At 45.4% G+C, this 25303-nt stretch overlaps 1 protein-coding gene across 5 annotated transcripts in view; it reads left to right on the forward strand.

Moving 5' to 3' along the window:
• The window catches only part of LOC144502696 (oxysterol-binding protein 2-like), a 386545-nt gene that overhangs the window by 36909 nt on the left and 324333 nt on the right, over window positions 1-25303 (forward strand). For 2 of the 5 annotated variants that reach the window (XM_078226903.1, XM_078226905.1), the window contains exons 2-3: window positions 560-631; window positions 15677-15885. In XM_078226903.1, coding sequence (XP_078083029.1) covers window positions 560-631; window positions 15677-15885 — 281 coding nt within the window. The remainder of the gene's footprint in view (window positions 1-559; window positions 632-15676; window positions 15886-25303) is intronic. The other 3 variants (XM_078226906.1, XM_078226907.1, XM_078226904.1) reach the window with 2 other exon arrangements.

Raw genomic sequence — 25303 nt, forward strand, 5'->3', positions numbered from 1 at the left:
GCAGCTGAACTACACTGAGCAGGAAAGTCTTTGATCTGGATTAAGGGAGCTGATTTTGGCCCGGACAATAGTAAAATGCCACATCTGACCTCAGCCCACATGGATTAGGAAAGCAAAAACCAGAGAGTTCCAGTTCCCATTTGCTGTCCATTGGTTGCCAATGGGGTGTGTGTAAATCTGTCATAAGCTCAGTCTCTTGGCTATGATTGTCAGTCAATTTAACAATCATGGTCCAAGCTCAAATATGGTTTATGGCCAAATATGAATAGTGGCCAGTTGAACAAGTGATCAAGGCAGTGGCTATGGAAATTAACCTACCATTCGTCATATACTGAGAGAGGGTGGAGGTGCAAGGGGTATCAGAAAGTCTCTTTCAGAAATCTGACTTTCTGATACCCCTTGCACCTCCACCCTCTCTCAGAGGTAGATGGCTGAGATTCAAAGAAGTTTCTAATGTTAGCACACCTTATTCAAACACTGCATGTCCTTTCCTGCATGCGAGAGATGGACTTTGTACTTTGTTTGAATATCTGACTGTTTCTCCTGCTTTATTCCTCAGCAGCACATGCTCACCATCATGCAGCGGCCTTCATCCAGGAGGGGGGCCGATGGGAGGCACACTTGCAATGGGGTGAGCAGATCATTTCTGTTACTAATCTGAAGTCCTGGCTAAAGAACTATTGACTCTCATTCCCGACCCTGAGCACCAGTCCCAGAACTGATGCTGGTACTTGGTTGGGACAGAGGGCCTCTTGTTCTGCATGTGCTACTGGGCAGTCTAGTTGCATGTTTTCGAGTATGGTTTGACTGTACAGTAATGGTCGATTAGGTCTTCACAAAATGTGTTGGGTCTCAGGATAACGGTATGGAAGTAGAGATGTGTGACATCCAAATACTACAGTCCTCCCCTCTTACTGTGCTAATTACTATTCCCATGCTTCCCAACTCTCTCTCTAGGATCTTTCAAGAAATTGGGTTTCAGATGTTGTCGGAAATGTAAAGTCCACCCCAAGCAGCAGGCATTTCACCTGTTGGTACTGACATCACTGGGGTATCAAGCACTCTATAAATGTATGTTCTAGTCTTCTATACAAACTGTACCCTGATGGTGTCTCTGATCCTGGTCAGATCATCATAATACCATGATCTCTCAGTAATGTTTGTGTAGCTGGTGAGATGGTTGGGGTTTTTGTTTATTAAGGATGGGGGAAAATATTTTATAGGTGGTAGACTGTTATCCAGGGATTGTCAGAAATATGGTTTCCTTATTCATCCTGGTGATCTAAAAGCTCAATGTCAAATCAAGGCGATTTGGCCGTGCTCTTATGGTAAACGTTCACTTGGTCTTGCGTCATTTGTCTCACTGGAATCGATGGACACGAGGGGACGATTGAATTTTTATTTAAATCTGGATTTTTGGAGAGCAATGAGGTTAAACTCTCCAAAGAACCGTACAAATTGACAGCACAGGAAATAAATATAACTTGCAGCATCTTTCATGATTTCAGATGTCCCAGAGCACTTTACAGCCAATGAAGTACTTTTGAAGTGTAATCGTTATTGTAATGTAGGAAAATGCAACCAATTGGAAATGCAAACAGTCATGATCAGAAAATTAGATTTATTTATGTTGGTTGAAGTGCTAAACATTGGCCAGAAAATCAGGAAGAACTCTCCTGTTTTGCTTTGCCATGGGATCTTTAACGCCCACCTGAGATTGCAGGAGGGGCCTTGCTGTAATATCTTATCTCAAAGCCAGCGCTTCTGACTGTACAACACTGGAGCGTCAGCCTGGTGTCTGCTGAAGTCTCTGGAGTGAGACTATTAACCTACAGCCCTTTGATTTGGAGAGGAACACGCTATCACTAAGCCGCCGCACAGAAAGATAACCGTCATCTGTGCAACCGATAGAAAAGAATGGAATAAAGATCAACAGATCTGCCGTTTCAGCAGATAATCTATGGATATATTTGCATTAGAGTGATAGACAATGTCATTATCAGGATTCTTATTTGAAAAATTCTGTTTCTTGTGCTGCTTTATCCATATGGAGAGGCGATGGCTTAGTGGTATTATCACTGGACTATTAATCCAGAAACTCAGCTAACATTCTGGGGACCCAGGTTCCAATCCCGCCATGGCAGATAGTGGAATTTGAACTCAATAAAAAATATCTGGAATTAAGAATCTTCTGATGTCCATGAAACCATTACCGATTGTTGGGGAAAAACCCATCTGGTTCACTAATGTCCTTTTTAAGGAAGGAAATCTGCCATCCTTACCTGGTCTGGCCTACATGTGACTCCAGAGCCACAGCAACGTAGTTGACTCTCAACTCCCCTCTGAGGGTAACCAGGAATGGGCAATAAATGCTGGCCACCTACCGATGTCCATGTTCCATAAATGAATTCAAAAAAATACCTGCAGTTTGTTATCTGAAGGATACCCTGGGTAAGAATTCAGATAGAAGTTTCATGATGTTGTACCTGGCCCCATTGAGGGGCATACATTGGGAGGGTCATGTCATCTGATCGCCCAATGGGGAACGAGCGTGGGGATCTTGGCTTTTGCAGCCAGAGTGGATCCTGGAGCTGGAAGTGTTAACGCCATGAAAGTACTTTTAAAGTTATTTATTAGTGTCACAAGTAGGCTTACATTAACACTGCAATGAAGTTACTGTGAAAATCCTCTAGACGCCACACTCTGACACCTGTTCGGGTACACTGAGGGAGAATTTAGCATGGCCAATGCACCTAACCAGCGCGTCTTTTGGACTGTGGGAGGAAACCGGAGCACCCGGAGGAAACCCACACAGACACGGGGAGAACGTGCAAATTCCACGCAGACAGTGACCCAAGTCGGGAATCAAATGCGGGTCCCTGGTGCTGTGAGGCAGCAGTGCTAACCACTGCACCATCGTGCCACACCAATCTGTATATTTATCTACTTGTAAATAAACCACTACAGTTTGTTGTATTTGACTGGTCGTCACTAATCCTTCCAATTACTACATTTACGTACAGGTTCTGTGCACAGTAACTGGACTCTATGGATGAACGCTTTATTGGATTGACCATGGAATCTTCGAAGCAGAATTCCTCTGCTTTGGATTCATAAATGTTGTATTGGTAACACCATTCACTGCACGCAACTGTATCAGTCAGTTAGCCATTACTGTCGCAGCAGGACTGCTAGGCGGTGCGGCAGGGACAACGGTAAAGTGCATTTGTGGTTTTTCTATGATGGTTGTAATGGTCTCTGTCTCAACCAATTCTCTGGTAAAGCATCCGACGCACCACTAACTCTGCAGCAAGAAATTTAGCAAGCGTGATAACTCCCGGGACTTGCACGGGGAATCACTGATTGCCCTCCTTGTAGGACTCGTAGAATACGAGCTCCCTGAGGATTGGTAATTAACTGACCAGGTGGAGCTCATATACTGAGCCCTGTATAAAGCAGGCCCCTGAGTGGGTCCGTTATTCCACTGTCCCGGTTGGGACCTGTTTGTGTTCACCACAGGCTTGTAGTTTTGTTTTACTTTATTTTGTGCAATAAAGCACTGTTCCTTTACAGCTGACTGCTGGAGTTATTATAGCAAGGAGAAACATCAGACGATTCAGGTAGGTGAAATTTCTCAAACAAGAGGACTCCATGGCCAGAATTTTCTGCTTCTGTTCAAGACGGGCGGGCCTTTAATGTGTTTCCCTGCGGTGTAAATGCAGCACATTATTGTCCCTCTCCCGCCCCTCACTCCCCCAATCAATGGGCATTGTTTAATGTGGGGAACATCATTATAATACATTAGCATATGTGGGCGGCACAGTGGTTAGCACTGCTATCTCTCAGCTCCAGGGATCTGAGTTCGATTTCTACCTTGGGTCACTGCCTGTGTGGAGTTTGCACATTCTCCCCGTGGCCGCGTGAGTTTCCTCCGGGTGCTCTGGTTTCCTCCCATGGTCCAAGGATGTGCAGGTTAGGTTCATTGGCCATGTTAAATTGCTCCTTAGTGTCCCAGGATGCGTAGGTTAGAGGGATTGGCGGGGTAAATGTGTGGGGTCGTGGGGATGGAGCCTAGGTGCGATTGTTGGTGCAAACTCGATGGGCTGAATGTCCTCCTTCTGCACTGTAGGGTTTCTATGATTTGTGGGTTCTATATCAGTATTGGACCCATACCCCCCCCCCACCCCCATGTCAAATTAAACTTCCACCGGCAAATCTGCACAGTAGCTTCTTCGAGGCTGCTTTCTGATGCCGTGGCACAGGCTTCTTTCCCGGCTGCACAGAGAGAAAGGAAGCCTGGGACACAGACTTCTTTTGGTGTTGGGGAGCCTCTGAAGGTTCCTCACAATCCCGGTGTGTTGGGGAGGGGGGACCATAATGGAGGTGGGTCGTAGATGAGTGCAAGGCAAATGGAAAAACATGTCACTGATCTGTTTTCCATTGCAGCTGAGACCATTTAGCTGGAGCTCAGTCCACAGGTTTGGAGTCAGACTACTCGGAAAATTGTGCCCACTCAAGTAGACTTGTGTGTGAGATGATTGCTGCTCAGCATTTAACTCTTGGTGCATGGACTTCCAAATTCAATGGCTTCAATGGTGTGGCTGTACCATTGTCCGACTGGGCAAACTACAATATCTCCTCAGAAAGGTGGCCATGACACACTGCCCAAGGAGAGCGCTCTTAATTCTTGGCTCTGTCATGAAGTGCCTATTGATGTGTGTGCACGTCTGTCCCCCATGGGCCAAATTGAGCACAAGGCCTTAGAGTGAAGACTAGGAAAATACCTGAGATGAGAGCTCAGGATGCAGTAGATTGACCAAAGCTGTTGCCCCATGATCATGTGATATGGGGCAAGGCTGGTGTGGGATCTTGCCCAACCCACATGCAAACGAATATTGTGATTCCAGCTGATACCATTGGGTGGTCAGGTCCCAGAGTGGAACCCCGACTCGATAGATCGTAACTTCTATTTTTTGTATTGAGACATGAATGAACAGTCACAGAACTGCCAATTAACTTTTAACAAATGATAATTTATTGAACATGAAAAGATTGCTACAGGACAGTACTCCTTTACCCCAGCTATACCATTACAGATATACAGAGATTTGTAAGGAAAACACAAGTTACAAAATAGGTCTTATTCTTTAATGTTTTCAGTAAGTACACAGTGCATTTGAACCAATAGACAAAATGTGGTCAGACACACCATACTCCAAAACCAAGTGACAGATGCCACTCGATACAAATTCTGTGGATTTCTCATCAAACCCCCGGCTTGATGCTTGTCACACTGAGTCAACTGGTCTCGCTGGAACTCTGAATTCTACACAAGTATTTCCAAACTCCATTCTTGAAGAACGCTCTTGGAATCTTCCACCGAACAAAGCTATCTGTCGGATGCCTTCACCAAGATCCACCTCCAGGATTTCAATCTCTTTTGTGCATTTATGCATTCCATGCAATCTCTCAGATACCCAGCCATGCCGACATAACACTACTTCATTGCAGGCTGTATTAAGATGTCACCAAACTTTTGATTTACCTCGGATGGCTGGCTTCTCACCAGCCAACATTTAAAGCTGTCTCTTGCAGCTGTCTCTTTAACTTGGAACACTTTCTCTACCTTTTACCTGAATTCCTCTGAACAGGATGTTGTTCAGCTTCTTGTTCTTTGCTCCGTTCTGAGATATTAATTTTTGTTCCCATTCCCTGTTTTTGGGACTTTTGTTCTTTTGGGAAGCCTGTTCCCTGCAGCTCCTTTGTCCTGTCCAACTTCTCCTCTAGCTCTAGCTTACAACTGACTCAAAGGTTCTTCCAGCCTGAGAGTGGCCCCTGGTTGCTAAACAACAGCCTGATTTCCTTTTAAACTCACATTGTACTTTCACATTGTAAGCCCTCATTACAATGCATGGATCTCAACCAAACTGAGGTCATTAATACTTTCGAAACCCGAAATTGAACTTAAAGGTATACCACATTTATATTACCCACAAATACAAATATAAATTATTTAAAACTACCATTCTTTTTTGACACTAAGAACTGGGCGTCAATGTTGTGAACAGGACATGGGTCAATGGCTTTAGGAAACAAATGCTAATCGTTGAGTGTCTCTCTCTCTCATCCTGCAGTGAGGAGACCATCAGGAACGTGGAGCTGTCACTCTTCTTGTTCGTTGACAGGTGAGAAGAAGATGAGGTCAATGGCGGTGCTTGGCCTTCCAAAGGCAGGAGCAGAACCTTCACAAGGAAGGGGGTGGCAGGGCTTGCTCCACAAGCAGAGGAGGATCCCCAGAGAGCCGTCACTCATTGGCGCATCACTAGACCCAGGGTCTACAGTCAGCACTTGACGTACCTGCAGATGTCCGAGAATCAGTGTTGCCAAATAGAACTGGTTAGGCACATCTGCCATCTGCTGCAGGGTGTGGCACTGCACGGACTTGGTGGCTCCTTCCAGGGCTCCACAGGTGACATTGGAGGATTTCACAAGCCTCTGCACACACAGACATCTAGGAAGTCACTGATGCAATCTTCGCGAGGGCACACGATTTTGTGCATTTTGACCGGGATCAGGTAAGCCAGGAAGCAAGAGCAAATGGGATTTGCGCTGATCTCTGATTTTCCACAGATGCAAGGTGCCATCGACTGCATTCACATGGCACTCGGAGCCCTGTGGCATCAAGCAGTGAACTGCAAGGGCTTCCATGTGCAGAATGTTCAGCTGGACTGTGACCATACCAAATGCATCCTGCAGGATGTGTGCTCGAATCCCAGGGAATGTACACAATGTTTGCATTCTCAGCAGCGCTCAGAGCCCTGACATCTTTCAGGGTCCACAGAGACTGCAGTGTTGGCTCCTTGGGGACCAGGGCTACCGAGGAATCATAGAATCCTACAGTGCAGAAGGAGGCCATTTGGCCCATTGAGTCTGCACTGACCACAATCCCACCCAGGCCCTATCCCCATAAGCTCATGCATTTACCCTAGCCAGTCCCCCGACACTAAGGGGCAATTTAGCATGGGCAATCCACCGAACCCACACATCTTTGGACTGTGAGGGGAAACCGGAGGAAATCAACGCAGACACGGGGAGAATGTGCGGACACCACATAGTCTCCCAAGCCAGGAATCGAACCCGGGTCCCTGGCGCTGTGAGACAGCCGTGCTAACCATTGTGCCACCGTGCCGCCAGGAAGTGGCTGGTGATACTTGTGCGGAGTTGACGGAATGGCAGAGACAAGTGAGGCTCATTGCTGCAACTTGCTCTTTGCTCGAGCAAACCAAAGGGATGCTGCAGTTCTGCTGCCTGGACCGGTCTGATGGAGCCCTGCAATACAACGCAGAGGATCTCGCGTGGTGTCCTCACTTGCTGCACCTGCGCAGCCTGGCACTGCAACGGGGCAAGGAGCTTCCTGAGGGGTAGATGGAGGAGCAGTACATTTGCTTCAGTAAGGGGGAGAGGCTGAGGAGGTCCACGAGGTGAGGTTTCGGCCATGAGAGATGGCAATGTTCAGATGAGACAAGCTTGGCATGTGCTGATTGCCGTTAGCTTCATGGAGGTTGATGAGGACATCCCATTATCTTCACAGAGCATCTGTAAGCATTGCACTCCTGTCTGGCTGATGGCAGCACGGACATCTTCTGTGATAGGGCTCTTGTCATGGAGGTGCAGCGGATGCCCATAGTCTCCACATTCTAGGAGGATGATGATGACTTGCAGTGGGGGCGGTCCATGGATCCTCACCAAACCTCTGTGAATGCCTGACTTCTGACTGGATGATGGCAGCCCACTTGTTGTCAGTGACCAGGGTCCTATCATGGGGATGCAGCGGGGAAGGTGGGGTTTGCCTGCTTTCAGACTTCTGCTGTGTCACCCTCCTTGCCTGTGGAGCTGAAATGGTCAGCAGGAGGGGCTTTGAATGGGCGGGACACTCCCAGAGTTACCTGGGTGGATGGCCCTGGGGTGGGTGCCAGCTGATCACCCTCCCTGTCCGTGCCAAGGGCCACTGGCTGCTTGCAGAGGGAGGGGCAGCTGGAGTGAGCTTTAGAAGCCCATTCCCCTCTGGCGTTGGCACTGATGAATCCCAGCAAGTCCCTCTGTCATGGAGTGCAGCTCCTGCAGCTGTGCAGGGCCCATGTCCTGAACCAAAGTCTATATGTCAGCCTCCACCCTATCAGTGTTGACCTTGTTGCCTGGCATGTTGATGCTATCGCCTCAGTGTGAAGCTGGACAGCTTTGCAATCTGAGTGCAGCAGACATCTCTTCCTGATTTTCCCAATCTTGCCTTTGGGTCTTCAGCAACTGAGGCGTGACCGGAGTCCAGAGGCCTCTGCCTCTGCCTGCTGTGGATCAGACAGTGTGATGTGCCCACCGGATTGTGACCCCCCCCCAAGGCTAATTGGTCCCACTGAGGTATCTGCAGTGGGTGAGTGCTGTGAATGGGGCCTTCTATATTAGGGTCTGTAAATCCCTCCTCTGTCGCTGTCAAGGCTGGAGTCGAGGACCTGGCTGGTGGATTCCCTGGGCTGCTTCCCAGATGTGCCTGTGAAAGAAAGGAGAGGTCATTAGTGCACGGCAGGGGCCCGAGAAACAGGAGATATCACTCCGCCTGCTTGTCTGATGGGTACTACAGTGTTGGATCCTCACTTGGTTCTGCGCCTCACCATCAGCACTGGAACGACCCATGTCCTTATCGGCTAGCTGTCTGTCTCTCTCTTCAAAGTCCATGAGAGCCTTGAGTTCTGGCATCCTTCTACCTATCCGGGATCTCTCCCTCTTGTTGTGAGGCAGCTTGTCCTGCATGAGGACAGACGGAGAGAATGTAAGTAGGATGCATACCAGGAGGGATGATAAGGATGCCTGGCATGTGCGGATGCTGAGTGGGAGCAGTGAGGACATGACCTGCAGGGGAGGTGTGGGAGAGTGGGTGGTGGTGTCCCTTGAACAGGCAGTGAGTGAGATCTCTGTAGATGTGATGGGTCTGTGAGTTGTAAATGCTGAGCAAAGTAACTTACTCTGGCAGAATGGAGGTGGTCATTCACTTTCTCGCGACGCTGGAAGGCTGTCCTGTTCTGCAGGGTGCTAGCACTGACCACTGCCTCCCAGGCTGGATTGGTTACCTTGGTTGCAGGTCTTCGCCCTGTGAGTGGGTAGAGTACATTTGTGGCGAGCATCCATTGCATCCAGCAGGTGCTTGAGTGAGGCGTCGGTGAACTTGGGTGCAGAATGTTTCCTGAGTCCGGCAGCCATAATTTTCCAGTAGTTTCTGAAGTGGGCTAGCTGTGCCGGAATGTGGCACCCGGATCAGTGCAGAACAGGATAGCCTTCCAGCGTCGCGAGAAGATGAATGACCTCCTCCGTTCTGCCAGGGTAAGTTACTTTGCTCATCATTTACAACTCACAGACCCATCACATCTACAGAGATCTCACTGCCAGCTCAAGGGACAACACCAACCACTCTCCCATATCTCCCCTGCAGGTCATGTCCTCACTGCTCCCGCTCACCATCCATACATGCCAGGTGATGGCAAGGTGGGCAAATCGGAGGCTGCCCACCTGTGATCCAGCATGGATCCTATGTCTGCTCACGTTCTTCTGTAGGTGCCACACAATACGGCAGAAAAAGCTACCACTGCATACGAAGGGTTAAACACCAATTCCCCTGCCTGAAATTAGACTTTGCCCATTTCTGAGATTTCTCTATATTTATTTGACTGATTGTTCTTCCCAAGTTAAAGCAGTTAATAATTTAAATTTTGTTTTTACTATTTCTATGTTGGCACTAATGCATCTTTCTAAAACTAAACTTTCTCAAGTTTAGTTTCATTTATGCTTGGTGAATATTGTGTTTGTTTTCCTCTATAACTTTCGTTGGAAAAGTAAGATAGAAAAACATAAATAGTATCCTTGCGTGCTGGTAAATCCAGTATTGTGAAGCGAGATGAAAGAGTACGTGAATGGTACTTTTGTATTGCAAAGGGATGATGTGATTTTGGCTCAATTTTCGCAAGGATGCGAGTGCCGTGCCACATTTTCAGAGCCTGATTGCATCATTGTGGAGTTGGAGCTGACATCTCGCATGTTTATTGACGTTTCTGCATGAAACACTATTGGCAAGCCTCTCACCACCAGAACAAGGGGAGGCGGTGGCTGAGTGGTATTATCACTGCACTATTAATCCAGAAACTCAGCTAATGTTCTGGGGACCCAGTTCGAATCCCACCACAGCAGGTGGTGGAATTTGAATTCAATAAGAAATATCTGGAATTAAGAATCTACTGATGACCATGAACAAACCATTGTCGATTGTTGAAAAAACCCATCTGGTTCACTAATTAGGCATGGTAGCACAGTGGGTTAGCACTGCAGTGTGACGACTAGGGGATTTTCACAGTAACTTCATTGCAGTGTCAATGTAAGCCTACTTGTGACACTGATAAATAAACTAATGTTCTTTAGGGAAGGAAATCTGCCATCCTTACCGGGGTCTGGCCTACATGTGACTCCAGAGCCACAGCAATGTGGTCAACTCAACTGCCCTCTGAACAAGCGAAACTAGGAATAGGCAATAAATGCTGGTCAGCCAACGACACTTATATCCCACAAGTGAATAAAAGCCCCGCCAGCCTGAGGCTCATAAGATCCCGCCTGAGGCCAATGGAGAATGCTGTTCTGTGAGCCTCACCCGCCCTGATTCTGGGGCGGGCGTGCTGGTAAAATTCCAGCCAAGATCATTCTTTTCCTTCAGTAAAACGTGATTGGTGCTGCTCAACCCAACAGATCTCCCAAAACGTGAAACTCTCTCCTTTTTTAGTTTAGCTCTGGATTTGCTATTTTTCTACTTTAGATTATGCGGTCCCAAAGGAAACAGGAAAGTTCAGTGCACAGCTGTTCCATCGGCGCCTGAAGTACAGGTAGGTTAATTTTTCAGGTGACGCCACTCTGTCAGAATAGGAGTTTAGTAAAGGTTTTTCATTAAAACGCAAGCCTATAATTTTGTAGATACTGTGCAACATTTTCTACATGGCAATATGGGAAAAACGAGCTGGAGTTGGCCATTTGGCCCTTTGAGCCTGCTTCGCCATCGAACAGTGATCACTGTTCATTTACTTTAACTTCACCTTTCCCACTGTTTCCCATCCTGATTATCCTCATTACCCAAAAATCTATTAACTTGCATCTTGAATATACTCAACAACTGAGCAAGCAGTGCTGTCTGGGATAGAACATTCTAAAGATTCACATTTCTTGAGTGAAAATTTCTCCTCATCTCATTCCTAAATGGTCCAATTTCTTCTGAGACTGTGACCCCATGTTCTAGATTCTTCCAGGCTTACCAGACTGATTCCTGGGGTGGCAGGTATGAAGAGAGAGTGGCATAGTGGTTAGCACAGCTACCTCACAGCGTCAGGGACGTGGGTTCAATTCCAGCCTTGGGTCACTGTGCAGAGTCTGTACATTCTCCCCTGTATCTGCGTGGGTTTCCTCCAGGTACTCCGGTTTCCACCAGGTACTCCGGTTTCCTCCCACAGTCCGAAAGGCGTGCTGGTTAGGTTCATTGGCCATGCTAAATTCTCCCTCAATGTACCCGAACAGGCGCCAGAGTGTGGTGACTAGGGGATTTTCACAATAACTTCATTGCAGTGTTAATGTAAGCCTACTTGTGACACTAATTAATAAATAAACTTTAGATTGAGTTGGTTAGGATTATATTTGCTGGAGCTTCAAAGAATGAAGGGGGAATCTCATAGAAACCTATATAATTCTAACAGGACTAAAAAAACGGGTGGAACTTGAATCACAGGGGGACCAATATCCTGGCCGGTAGGTTGGCTAAGGTTACTGGGGAGAATTTAAACTAGATAGGTTGGGGGGAGGGGAGCTAGAAGAGTTGACTAGGATCAAGGAACTAATTGATGGGGTGGAGGATGCAGGGGTAAGGGGAATTACAAAATTAATGGCAGAGGAGAGAGTGCAAGTGAATGAAGGCGGTAATTTAGATAAGGGAGTAGAGGGAGAGGGTGTTCGCGACTCATCAAAGCGGGTCCAGATAAAAGCTGGAATAAGGACACTTTGCCTGAATGCCCGAAGCATTCGGAACAAGGTAAATGAGTTGATGGTGCAAATCAGCACAAGTGGGTACGATCTAGTGGCCATTACAGAAACGTGGCTGAAAGGTGACCAGGACTGGGAGATGAATATCCAGGGGTATCAGGCGTTTAGGAAGAATAGACAGGAAGGAAAAGGTGGTGGGGTCGCGCTATTAATAAGAGATAATATCAGGGTAGTACTGAGGGATGACATAGGCTCTGAGGAACAAAACGTGGAATCATTATGGGTAGAGATGAGGAATAGTAGAGGGAGAAAGACACTAGTAGGTGTGGTATATAGGCCCCCAAATAATAATGTTGAGGTAGGGAGGGCTATAAACAAGCAGATAAGGGATGCGTGTAAAAACGGAACGGCAATAATCATGGGGGACTTCAACATGCACATTGACTGGCAGACTCAAGTCGGTAAGGGTGGAATGGAGGAAGAGTTCTTAGAATGCTGTCGGGATAGTTTCCTTGAACAGCATGTTACGGAACCGACGAGGGAACGAGCTATTTTGGATCTGGTATTGTGTAACGAGGTAGGTAGAATTAAGGATCTTATTGTGAAGGACCCTCTTGGGTCTAGTGACCACAATATGGTCGAATTTCTGATTCAGATGGAAGAGGAGAAAGTTTGGTCCCAAACCAGTGTCCTCTGTTTGAACAGAGGGAAATATGATAGGATGAGGGATGAATTGGCTAAGGTAGACTGGGAGAGCAGGCTGGCAGGTAGGATAGCTGAGGAACAGTGGAGGATTTTTAAGGAGATCCTTTTCAGTTCTCAGCAAAAATATATTCCAGCAAAAAACAAGGATTGTAAGAAAAGGGAGAACCAGCCGTGGATAACGAAGGAAATAAAGGAGAGTATTAAAATAAAAACAGCTGCGTACAGAGTGGCCAAAAATAGTGGAGAAACAAGTGATTGGGAAAAATTTAAGAAACAACAAAGAGAGACTAAGAAAGCGATAAAGAAAGGAAGGATAGACTATGAAGCTCGGCTAGCAATTAATATAAAAAATGATAGTAAAAGTTTTTATAAATATATAAAAAGGAATAGAGTGGCTAGAGTGAATGTTGGACCCTTGGAGGACGAGAGGGGGGAGTTAATAGTGGGAAATGAGGATATGGCTGAGTCTTTAAATAAGTTTTTTGTGTCGGTCTTCACGGTGGAGGACACAAATAGTTTGCCAAATATTAACGATAGAGGGTTGGCAGCAGGAGAAATACTTAATACCATTAATGTTACCAGAGAGGCAGTGCTGGGTAGACTAATGGGACTGAAGGTGGATAAGTCCCCGGGTCCGGATGGAATGCATCCCAGGGTATTGAAAGAAATGTCAGAGGTAATAGTGGATGCGTTAGTGATTATTTATCAAAACTCGTTGCATTCTGGGGTAGTGCCGGTTGATTGGAAAACGGCTAATGTTACGCCGCTGTTTAAAAAAGGAAGGAGACAAAAGGCGGGTAACTATAGGCCGGTCAGCTTAACGTCTGTAGTAGGGAAAATGCTGGAATCCATTATTAAAGAGGAGATAGCAGGGCATCTGGATAGAAATGGTTCGATCAATCAGACGCAGCATGGATTCATGAGGGGAAAGTCGTGCTTGACGAACATGTTGGATTTTTATGAAGATGTGACTAGGGCGGTTGATGGAGGAGAACCGGTGGATGCGGTGTTTTTGGATTTCCAAAAGGCGTTTGATAAGGTGCCCCATAAAAGGCTACTGAAGAAGATTAGGGCACACGGAGTTGGGGGTAGTGTGTTAAAGTGGATTGGGGACTGGCTATCCGACAGGAAGCAAAGAGTCGGAATAAATGGGTGTTTTTCCGGTTGGAGGAAGGTAACTAGTGGCGTGCCGCAGGGATCGGTACTCGGGCCGCAACTATTTACCATTTATATAGATGATCTGGAGGAGGGGACGGAGTGTAGGGTAACGAAGTTTGCAGACGACACAAAGATAAGTGGAAAAGTGAATCGTGTGGAGGACGGAGAAGATCTGCAGAGAGATTTGGACAGGCTGAGTGAGTGGGCGAGGATATGGCAAATGGAGTATAACGTTGATAAATGTGAGGTTATACACTTTGGAGGAAATAATAACAAATGGGATTACTATCTCAATGGAAACAAATTAAAACATGCTACCGTGCAAAGGGACCTGGGGGTCCTTGTGCATGAGACGCAAAAGCCCAGTCTGCAGGTACAACAGGTGATCAAGAAGGCAAATGGGATGTTGGCCTATATCGCGAAGGGGATAGAATATAAAAGCAGGGATGTCTTGATGCACCTGTACAGGGCATTGGTGAGGCCGCAGCTGGAATACTGTGTGCAGTATTGGTCCCCTTATATGAGGAAGGATATATTGGCATTGGAGGGAGTGCAGAGAAGGTTCACCAGGTTGATACCGGAGATGAGGGGTTTGGATTATGAGGAGAGGCTGAGGAGATTGGGTTTGTACTCGTTGGAGTTTAGAAGGATGAGGGGGGATCTTATGGAGACTTATAAGATAATGCGGGGGCTGGATAGGGTGGAGGCGGAGAGATTCTTTCCACTTAGTAAGGAAGTTAAAACTAGAGGACACAGCCTCAAAATAAAGGGAGGTCGGTTTAAGACAGAGTTGAGGAGGAACTTCTTCTCCCAGAGGGTGGTGAATCTCTGGAATTCTCTGCCCACTGAGGTGGTGGAGGCTACCTCGCTGAATATGTTTAAAGCGCGGATGGATGGATTCCTGATCGGTAAGGGAATTAAGGGTTATGGGGATCAGGCGGGTAAGTGGTACTGATCCACGTCAGATCAGCCATGATCTTATTGAATGGCGGGGCAGGCTCGAGGGGCTAGATGGCCTACTCCTGCTCCTGATTGCCATAGTGATTAGCAAGGTGTGGTATCCATTTTTCATGAATGATTTCATGTATACTCTTTGGTGTGGCTTCTTTGCCCATCCCAAGATAATTTCCTTGCACAAACAGTTTGACGCTATTTTTCGTAGACACCCAGTTAAAGACCAGAGGTCTTCACCTCTTACTATCAGCAAGGTTAATCCAATCATGATTAATTGCTTACCAGAACACGCACATGTTTGCCACCAATACACCATTACAACTTGGTCTACTCTTCAAACATACCTCATAGCTTTGGAATGATCCACCATTGTGACTGGCACCATACAAATGCAAGTATTTGTTTTAAATCAAGGACATTCTGTCTATACCTGCGGTTCAGGTGGACATTGGCCTCATGGTATTATTCAAGCGCAGCAGGATCCTGTTGTCTGAATCACCGTTCATTCTTTAACAAGTGCCCACCAAAAACAGTTTAAGTCATTTAGCCAATGCTTTGTAAGTTTATACACTTGTATAACACTGTATGGACTTCAGGGGTTCAGGAAGGCAGCTCACCACCACCTTCTCAAGGGCAATTAAGGAACAGTGGTAAATGCTGGCCCAGCCAATGAGGCTTAAATCCCATGAATGAATTAGAAAGTGTCTATATATGTTTGAATGTCTGGGGGAGTTTGAGTGATGTGGTTGACTCGTGTGCAGTGCTGGTAAGATGGTTCATTGTGCTGTATTTGTTTTTCCAGGACTCAGGCTGAGATGGGGCACACATGCAGAGGCACCATTAACCTAGCAACTGCCCACATTGACGTGGAGGACTCGTGCACCTTTGTGCTCTCGGATAGCGGGCGCACGTACCACCTGAAGGCAAGCTCGGAGGTGGAGCGGCAACGCTGGGTGACGGCGTTGGAACTGGCCAAGTCGAAGGCTATTCGGATGATGAACAATCAGTCAGGTAGTGTCTGTGGAGCAATGTTTATCATCTTTTAAATCACAACGATGCTGCTTTAGATTCACTTTACACGGTGAAAAAGAGGTGGCTTTGCTGGCATTTTGTTTAGCGTAAGCATTTTATTACCTGAGATTTCACGCTGGTGCATCTTTGACTTCCCTCCCTCACTTTTGGAGTTAAGCTACAACTCTGTGCTGCCAGATTCTGATGTGGAGATGCCGGCGTTGGACTGGGGTAAACACAGTAAGAAGTTTAACAACACCAGGTTAAAGTCCAACAGGTTTATTTGGTAGCAAAAGCCACACAAGCTTTACACGACAGCGCAGAGTCGCTGAGCAGAAACTGATAGCCAAGTTCCGCACACACGAGGACGGCCTCAACCGGGATATTGGGTTCATGTCACACTATTTGTAACTCCCACAGTTGCGTGGACCTGCAGAGTTTCACTGGCTGTCTTGTCTGGAGACAATATACATCTTTTTAGCCTGTCTTGATGCTCTCTCCACTCCCATTGTTTTGTTTCTTAAAGACTTGATTAGTTGTAAGTATTCGCATTCCAACCATTATTCATGTAAATTGAGTCTGTGTCTTTATAAGCTCTGTTTGTGAACAGAATTCCCACTCACCTGAAGAAGGGGCTTAGAGCTTCGAAAGCTTGTGTGGCTTTTGCTACCAAATAAACCTGTTGGACTTTAACCTGGTGTTGTTAAACTTCTTTCTGGCAGAGACATTATCCAAATCGAATAGAGGAATGCCTTTCCTTGAAGAGTGAAGACAACCGTACAGGCTAAGCGACCTGTTTTCATTTGTACATGTGATATTGTTAATCTGACTGTCTGCACATTGATTGTAAGAGAATCACATAGGAAGTGACAGTTTGACATTGGGAACCAGAGGGAATGTGAACTCTTCCTAGGAAAGGTATTGGAATAAAAGAAGATGTGAATTGTGGCTGAAAAATAGTCTTATTTGTTTTTAATATGGGCGATACTGGAAAGGTCTCAGTTATTGTTCAACCCTCATTGACCTGAGGAGATGGTGCTGGGCTGTCTTCATGAACTTGTTGTCCCTGTGGTTAGACTAGTGCTAAACAAGGAATTCCAGCCTGCTGACCCGGCGTCAGTGAAGCACATTTTATGGCCAAGTTAGAATGGTGTGTGACTGAGTGAAAGTTTGTGGCTGCTTCAATTCTTGCCCAGTATGGAACTGTGTTTAATATAGTGCTTGGAGACTTACAGTATTATTCAGTAAATCAATACATTTCTGGAGCTAACTATTTCATATTGCTCTTGGGACCGTATCAAAGGTCATTTGGAAATCCAAATACATGGCACTCGCTGGTTCTCCCATTTCTATTCAGCTAGTTCCATCCTCAAAAAACTCCAACAGGTTTGACATGCATGATTTCTCTTTCATTAATCCATATTGACTCTGCCCAATCCGAGCACTATTCTTGAAGGTCCAGTTATCATATTCCCTACGACTGTCAGGATAACAGGACATATTGTTCCCTGCTTTCTCTTTGCCGCCCCGCCCCGCAACCCTCTCCTTTCCTAAATAGTGGGGTTATGTTTCCAATCTGCAGGAAACATTCCAGAATTTATGGTAATTTGGAGGATTTTTGATGGATGTGGGCATCGCTGGAAAGCTTAGCATTTGTTTCCCTTGAACTGAAGAGGTTTGCTCGGCCATTGTAGAGCACATTGTAGAGAGTTAACCACATTGCTGTGGGACTGGAGTCACATGTATGCCAGACTGGGCAAGGCAGGCAGATTTCCTTCCCGAGAGGGGATTGGTGAACCAGATGGGTTTTTGCAGCAATTGTTAATGGTTTCAATTCCAGATTTATTAATTGAATTGAAATGTCACCAGCTACCGTGGTGGGATTTGAACCCATGTTCCCCAGAGCAATAGCCTGGCCTTCTGGATTATTAGTGTGGTGACACTACCACTACACCACCATCTCCCTAAAGGTGACCACTAAGTTATCCACTATCTCTACAGCCACCTCTTTCACCTGGATGGACATTGAGAGAATGGGCTCAGGTTCAACCAGTAAATTGGAATTGTGCAGGGAAAGGAGGAAAAAAGGGTTATGAAGGTGGGATTGTACAGTTGAAGTTTCGTATGGTGTCCCTGAAATTCGTAAAGCAATCACCAGAAGTCCAATTTCTGTAAAATGCTTCTATTTTTCCACTTCTGGATATTGATGTATTTGTTCACATTTGTGATGATCAGCAGAGCTGGCTTTGAGATTTCAGCCCCTAATGGACTCCTGAACCTGTGCCTTGTCCGACTTGGATTTCCACTGTATGTGGCCCAGCACTTTGAATGAAGTTTGGAGGGAGAGAGTCATTAAGTTCTTGAGATGGAGCCAGTGCAGTAAAACTCCAGCAGTAAAGGCGGTGGGCAGTAGCTCCACACCTGTTATTTTAAGCTGTGATAGTGGTTTTGACCCTGAAAATGCACTTCAACCTCCAAGTGTATCGTCCTGATCTGAAGGTCTCTTAATGTTTAGTTGGACTATCAACCTGCTACGTCACTGCTGTGTTAATGTAAGCCTACTTGTGAGCCTAATAAATAAACTGAACTAAAACTCCCCACCATATTGAGTGATCGAATCACAGAATTGTTACGACACAGAAGGAGACCATTCAGCCCATTTTGTCTGCATGGGCTTTCCAAATGAACATCATGACTTGGTGCCATTCCCCTGCCCTTCTCCCCATACCCCTGCACATTGTTCCTATTTAAATAATCATCTAATGCCCTCTTGAATGCTTCGATTGAACCTGCTTCCACCACACTTCCAGACCGTGCGTCCCAAACCCGAATCACTCTGTGGAATAAGTGTTTTTTTGTACATTGTATTCGCTCCTTTCGCAAATCGCTACAAATCCATGCCCTCTTGATCTTTTCCTGAGCGCGAACAGTTTCTACCTAGCTACTCCTGCCGCTGTCAGTTTTGTTTATTCAATGGTAAAAATATCATGGTGCCATTGATTAAATTGAAGAAATAATAGTGAAAAGGAAAGCATGCCAAGTGCTTTTCATGGCCGGGTTTGTTTAATATTTATGATGGTTCGGCACAGAAATTGATCACAAAATTCCATGACTTGCCATAATTAAAAGATGCCTCTAGATGGTGCTGCTGTCCTGTGGTTGCTGCTAAGTAACAATTTTGCTGCTATCATTTTGAAGACTGCTGACATTCTGAAACATTCCAGGTTTAAATTATGCGTGATTATTTGAGGATTCATCTGGGAAGGATAGTCCCTTTATTTAAGAAAAAGACTAATAAATTCAGTTTATTTTTCATGACTTGACAGTCCTGATGAGTGGATATTTATGCTCAGCTGGGGTTTCACAGCTCCTTGACATTCACTTACAGCAGTCCTGAAGATAAAGGGCCGGAATCTTACCACCGTTCACCCCGGCGGGATTTTCCCAACCCGCCGCAGTGAATGGAAATTTGGCTGGCCACGAAATTCTCCGACTTCGCTGCAGCAGGAGTGTGGTGTGAACGGCCAGTAAGATCACACCCCAAGGTCTTTGTAGTTGGATAGCTTTAGTCTGTATATACTTATAAATGATGATTAAGAAGTTTAGGCAAGAGTCAAGAAAAGTCACATTTTAGGAAACATCTGAAATATAAACTCAATTGCAAACAGCTATCAGAAAGTTCTGATCTATTTAAGATTAACACAAAGCTGCCCTGTTTTAAGAGTGCTTTGTATCCCTTGTGATGTAAGATAAGGTGGTAGGTAAGTGGTTACTATTAGCAAGTCCAGTCAGCTGTCTTTGTTTATTAGATTGATGGATGGGCCTATCGTGTGACGGTCTGGTTTGTGCATTGTACATTTTTTCTTTCCAGCTTTATTCCTGTTAATCTGAGCTTCATTGTCATCCATGTATTTTATTTAATTCTGAGCTTTGGTTTCTTTAGCTTTTCATTTTTAAAAATAAATTTTTTGTGGATTCATTCTGCTCTATATTTCCTTGTCATTTATTGTGTGCATGTGTGTGTTTGTGTGTGTCTGTGTATTTGCATGTGTGTCTGTGTATGTGCATGTCTTTCTTTTGTTTTACTGTGTGCTTAATACATATGAACTTTTACTTATTTTTTTAAAAAGTAAAATTAACTTCTGGCCAGATGAGTCCATTCATGTTATTGCTACTTACTTCACTTGCTACAGCATACAGCCCTCAGTTAGGCACCTTACAGACATGGAGACAATAAAGCACAGTAAGCATAAATAGTGAAACGATCTATTGACCTTGAGGGTTTTAATATATAATTACATATATATATATAATATATATATATTATATAATATAGAGATAGGGATGAGAGAAAATTCATTTAAGCCACGCCAGACCACCGTAAGAGAGTTTCACACCCTGTGGATGAAGTGCAATAACTTGTACATAACCAAATCTTCACCCAGTTTATTCAGAGCATGAGCTCATGAACAGCAGTGAGATGAATAGACAATGAACCGTGTTTTGGTATTGACAGATGGTGGGATGTTGAGCAAAGCATGAGAAAACTCCATACTCATCCGATGATGCCTTGGAATCATTAATGTCCAATTGATCTGCCTCCGCCCCTGTTGGGCATCTCATTAAAAAACACATAGTAACATTGTAAATAGACAATGTCCTGTGTGTAAAATGTATGATGCAAAAGTAATTGCAACTCCAAAATAAAAGCATGGGAAAGTGCTGCATCATTTTAAAGTGGTTAATGTTTTAGGTAAGGACCATTCATCAGAACCTTACACAACATACGCAAGTGTCAAAATATTGATAATTTGCTGCAGCAGGCACCTTCACCTGGAGGAGGGCACATAGGCCAAGCACAGGGGAGCTGCCTAGTTATTTGTCTGAGAATTGAAATGAAGAATCTTGGAAAGGACTACATGTGAGTACCGACTTTGAATGTTCAGAGATTAATGCACAGTTTTAGCATTCGGGACAGTTTACTCGTACTCCCAAAAAAATCAGATTCCAAAAGCAAGCCACACTTCAAACAAAAAACAAAACTTGATCTTGCCCTTTGCAATATTGCTGTGGGCTTAAAAAAAAAGCCGTTGGCCCACCCCAAACAACTCATTGCAGCACCAGATCTCGCCAAACACTTGTGGGAAAAACATCACCCTGACAGCCCAGGCAGCCAGGGCTGGAAAAACAAACCTAACATGCATTTGTTAGGAGATTACCCAGAAAAGGTGAAGGCGATGGCCTTGTGGCATTATCGCTAGAAACTAGAAACTAAACTAATGTTCTGGGGACCACAGCAGATGGTGGAATTTGAATTCAATAAAAAATATCTGAAATTAAGAATCTACTGACCATGAAACCATTGTCATATGTCGGTAAAATCTATCTGGTTCCCTTTAGGGAAGGAAGTCTGCCGTCCTTACCCGGTCTGGCCTACATGTGACTCCAGAGCCACAGCAATGTGGTTGACTCTCAACTGCCCTCAGGCAACTGGGGATGGGCAATAAATGCTGGCCCAGCCAGCGATGCCCATGTCCCACAGATGAATTAAAAGAAAAGGAACAAACTTGCATTGATATAGCACCTTTCTCAACTGCAAATGACAGATGGTAGGATGTTGAGCAAAACATGAGAAAGCTCCATACTCATCCAATGATGCCTTGGAATCATTAATGTCCAATTGACAGTCAGTTAAGTGCTTTTTATGTGTAATCATTGTTGTAGAAAGAAGATTTAAAATATAACCTATTTGCCTTATTACAGTTTTTTTTTGATATGTAAAAGGTGGCAATTGCCTGAGGTATTTATGTAAATGCACACGGTTCTGTCACAGTGTGAGGGAACTGCTGAACAGAACGAAACATTTGTTGTCAGCTGCTTATACTTATCCTGAGGTACAGTCAGCTTCTGGATACAGAACTGCCAGTCAAGAAATGCTTGATGACCAAGCAAAACTGCAAGTTGAGTAACTAGTACAGACAACGTGGTAACTTCCAAACCATACAGCAGACATTAATGTGTGGATTATCTGTGGTTAGCCTGTCAGAGGCTTAATACAATTGAAATGCAACATGGTTGGGTGTGAGAATGGATACTGGATTATCCCTAATGTGGAGGATCAAACGATGAAAGGCAAGGGGTGCCCAGTGGCAAAGTTATCCTGACTGGAGAGACTGTGTTCCTGGGAGGGATGAAATAGGGAGCGATTGAAGGAATTGAATGGGGCTGCTATGAGAGTGATGGCCTGGCTTGGGTTGAGACTGGCATGGGAAGGGTGGATGAGATGAGGGAATCGGCTAAGTGTGACAAAATGATGGGGATAATTCTTTGATACAACTTTTTATTCAAAAGGTATTGTGTGTGCTGAAAATGAAGATTCACTAGACTTGGTTGAAAATATTTTCAGAAACGCTGTCTGGCAGATTTAAAAGAATGAGCGTTGATTCTATAGATGAAGAAGATAACAATCTATATCTTGTAGGGTTTTTGCACAGTCTGACTCTAATGAACATTCCATTTCACAAACGTAGACTCAAAGTTGGAGAAGTTACGATGTTGCTCCAAAGCAAGGACTTGATGGTGGGTAAGTTGTTGGGGGTGATTCTCCATTCCTGCTGCTCCCACTGAAGAAACCAGTGTGAATTACTCCAGTTTTGTGGGATTCCCGCGAGGATTTGCGTCACACTTGCGTCTCCCAGGTCCAGATTTCCGGCAGCGTCTGTGCAGTGCCGGAAATCAGCTGGGAGGCGGGACTAATATTTAAATAGTATTTTACATACAATTTTACATACAATCCGGTTGGGGTTGGAGGGAGGCCAGAGATCGGGGTGGGCTGGGGGGGTTGGTTTCTAGCGGGGGGTGGGGGGGGAAGGGTCTGTCTGCGAGGGGATCATCACTGTTCTGGGGGGTGTTGGAGATTAGGGCAGGCTGGGATAGAGGGGTTCGTGGTTAGCCTGCAAATGTGGGGGGGGGCTGCAATCGGGGGGTTGGGGGGAGCAGCACTGCGGTGGTCCTGGGTTGGCCAGCGATCGAGCGGGCCAGCAAATGGGGAGGCTGACAGTTTGGGACCACTGTGCATGGACAGGGACCTGCTGGTTTCAACCTCCTGGGTGGGAATAGGCCCCACCCCTGAAATTTAATGAGATTCATTCTGCAGTGCACAGTGTGGGAGATTCTAGTGTGAACTCCCATTGAGAAAACCAGCGTGAATTACTCCAGTTTTCACATGAATTCGACACTTCGAACTTTTTTGGGAGAATTCTACTGGAATTGGAACAGGAAATCTTTAAGGAAGTAGCGTTTTGAATAACGTGCAGTTTCCAAGTAGCCTTTCATTGGCCGTAAACCAATCAGAAGATCACACCGTTGACCACACTTGCGATTAAATTGCTCAGCATGTTTTTAAACACTGACAGCTTTCCGTAACTTTCTACTGACTGAGAAGTTTTGATTCTGTTAAAGATTTTGATGAATGAATAACTAGAAATCCTGGGGGGAGTTTAATGCCTTCCCCCATAGCAGGTTTGGTTGGGGGGGTGGGTGGGGGAATGCATTGGCCCTTGAGGTGACCGGTCCTCCCCTCAAAAAAGTGACACTGGGCTTTCACTATATCTCCAGTCAGTGGGCCAGATTCCCATCGCCCGGGTTCCATTTTGCCCGGGTATTTGAAGAAGCGCAGTTTCAAAAATGATACTAACTTGACCACAAAGGTGGTGTAATGAATGACACTGTAATGTCAAAACCATGAGTAAGGTTCTAAATGCCATTGTCAGAATATCAAAATGAGAAGGAATTAACAAAGGATTTTGTCTCAGGTATACAAATAGTTGCTTGGTGGTAATATTGTTGAAAAAAGAGGCATACTGTTGAAGTGTTTTGTCTTGCATTCATCAGGACAGACTGTCAAAGAATGTCAAATTTATACTGCATGAGCAAAGGGCGCTGATTGGTTGACGAGACTGATTAGTCAAGGTATTACCATGGAGAATGCACCACAGAATTATTGCCCTCCTAGGCTTTTGTTTAATTCAAAAAAGGTGCAATGCCTGGTCATGTTCCTATTTTTGCAGAGGACAGGTCCCTGCATACAATATGTAGCTCTAGGAAGTGCAAGTGAGCCTAATTGTAAGCCTGACTGTCTTTAATTGGTTTTTAGTGCAATTCTTAGCACACCTAGGATAGCTCATCAGGTATCATAGAATTCCTACAGTGCAGAAAGAGGCCATTCAGCCCATTGCATCTGTACCGGTTCCCTGAAAGAGCATCCCACCCCCAGGCCTTCCCTTCCACTCTATCCCTGTAACCCAATGCATTTAGCATGGCCAATGCACCTAACCTGCATATCTTTGGACTGTGGAAGGAAACCAGAGCATCCGGAGGAAACCCGGGCAGACAGATGGTCACCCAAGGCCAGAACTGAACCCAGGTCTCTGGCATTGTGAGGCAGCAGTGTTAACCGCTGTGCCACCCCCTAAATCTGTGACTTTTCTCGGCAGCAGAGTTCCCAGAAACATTGGCATTTCCATGGAGTCTTTACAATGTGTTAGTTTATCATCATGTTAAATTAATGGGACCAGATGTGATTGATGACCTCATGAAGGATGAGGATAAGATTCTTGTAATATCACATTGAAAGCTCCTCAGTGTGAAAAGTGTTTGTGAAGCTGGTGCTTATTACAGTACACTGGAGTCTTGAGTTTAACATTGCCGTTGTGGGGATAAAGCATTTCCTCTGCCCTCAGTGGGGCCATTGCAGCTGGGTTTGGAACACCAGCCTCGCTATGACTCAATGTGGCTGTCAATCATTTACACTGTGTCTGATGCTTAAATGAAGAGTACCGTGTCTATTTTCAATACTCTCCAATCATCATGTTTCAGTTTCTTTGCATGAAAAATGACCCTTAATTTGACTAACTAGTATTAGAGGAAGACACCGGGGTTGGGGCGGGAGGGGGGGGGGGGGGCGGATGGTTTGAAATAACTGAGCAGGGGGAAGCGGAGTGAGGCAGTAAAGAGAAGAAACAAAGGGCAGAGGAAACCAGGGGAGCCAAGCAGCAACAGAACGTTCCAGAAATAGGAAGGATCTGACTTTGCACAAAGATAGGCTTGGAGTGCACACACATAAATGCACAGAGCCTGACAAATGAGGTTAGTGAACTGCAGGCACAAGTTGTCACTTTGGGTTCTGATGCAGCGGCAATGAAGCAAGACTGGCTCAAACAGGAGCAGGGACAGGAATTACAAATTCCTGTCTAATGTGTTGAAGAGAAACGGGAAAAGAGAAATAGGGAATGCAGGGCTGGCACTCAACCAGACTGAAAATGGTGTTACTGCCGTGGAGAGAAATGCTGGAAAATCTCAGCAGGTCTGAGAGCATCTGTGGAGGGAGAATAGAGCCAACGTTTCAAGTCTGGATGAC

The sequence above is a fragment of the Mustelus asterias genome, chromosome 13 (genome assembly GCF_964213995.1).
Source record: "Mustelus asterias chromosome 13, sMusAst1.hap1.1, whole genome shotgun sequence".
NCBI classification, from domain to species: Eukaryota; Metazoa; Chordata; class Chondrichthyes; order Carcharhiniformes; family Triakidae; genus Mustelus; species Mustelus asterias.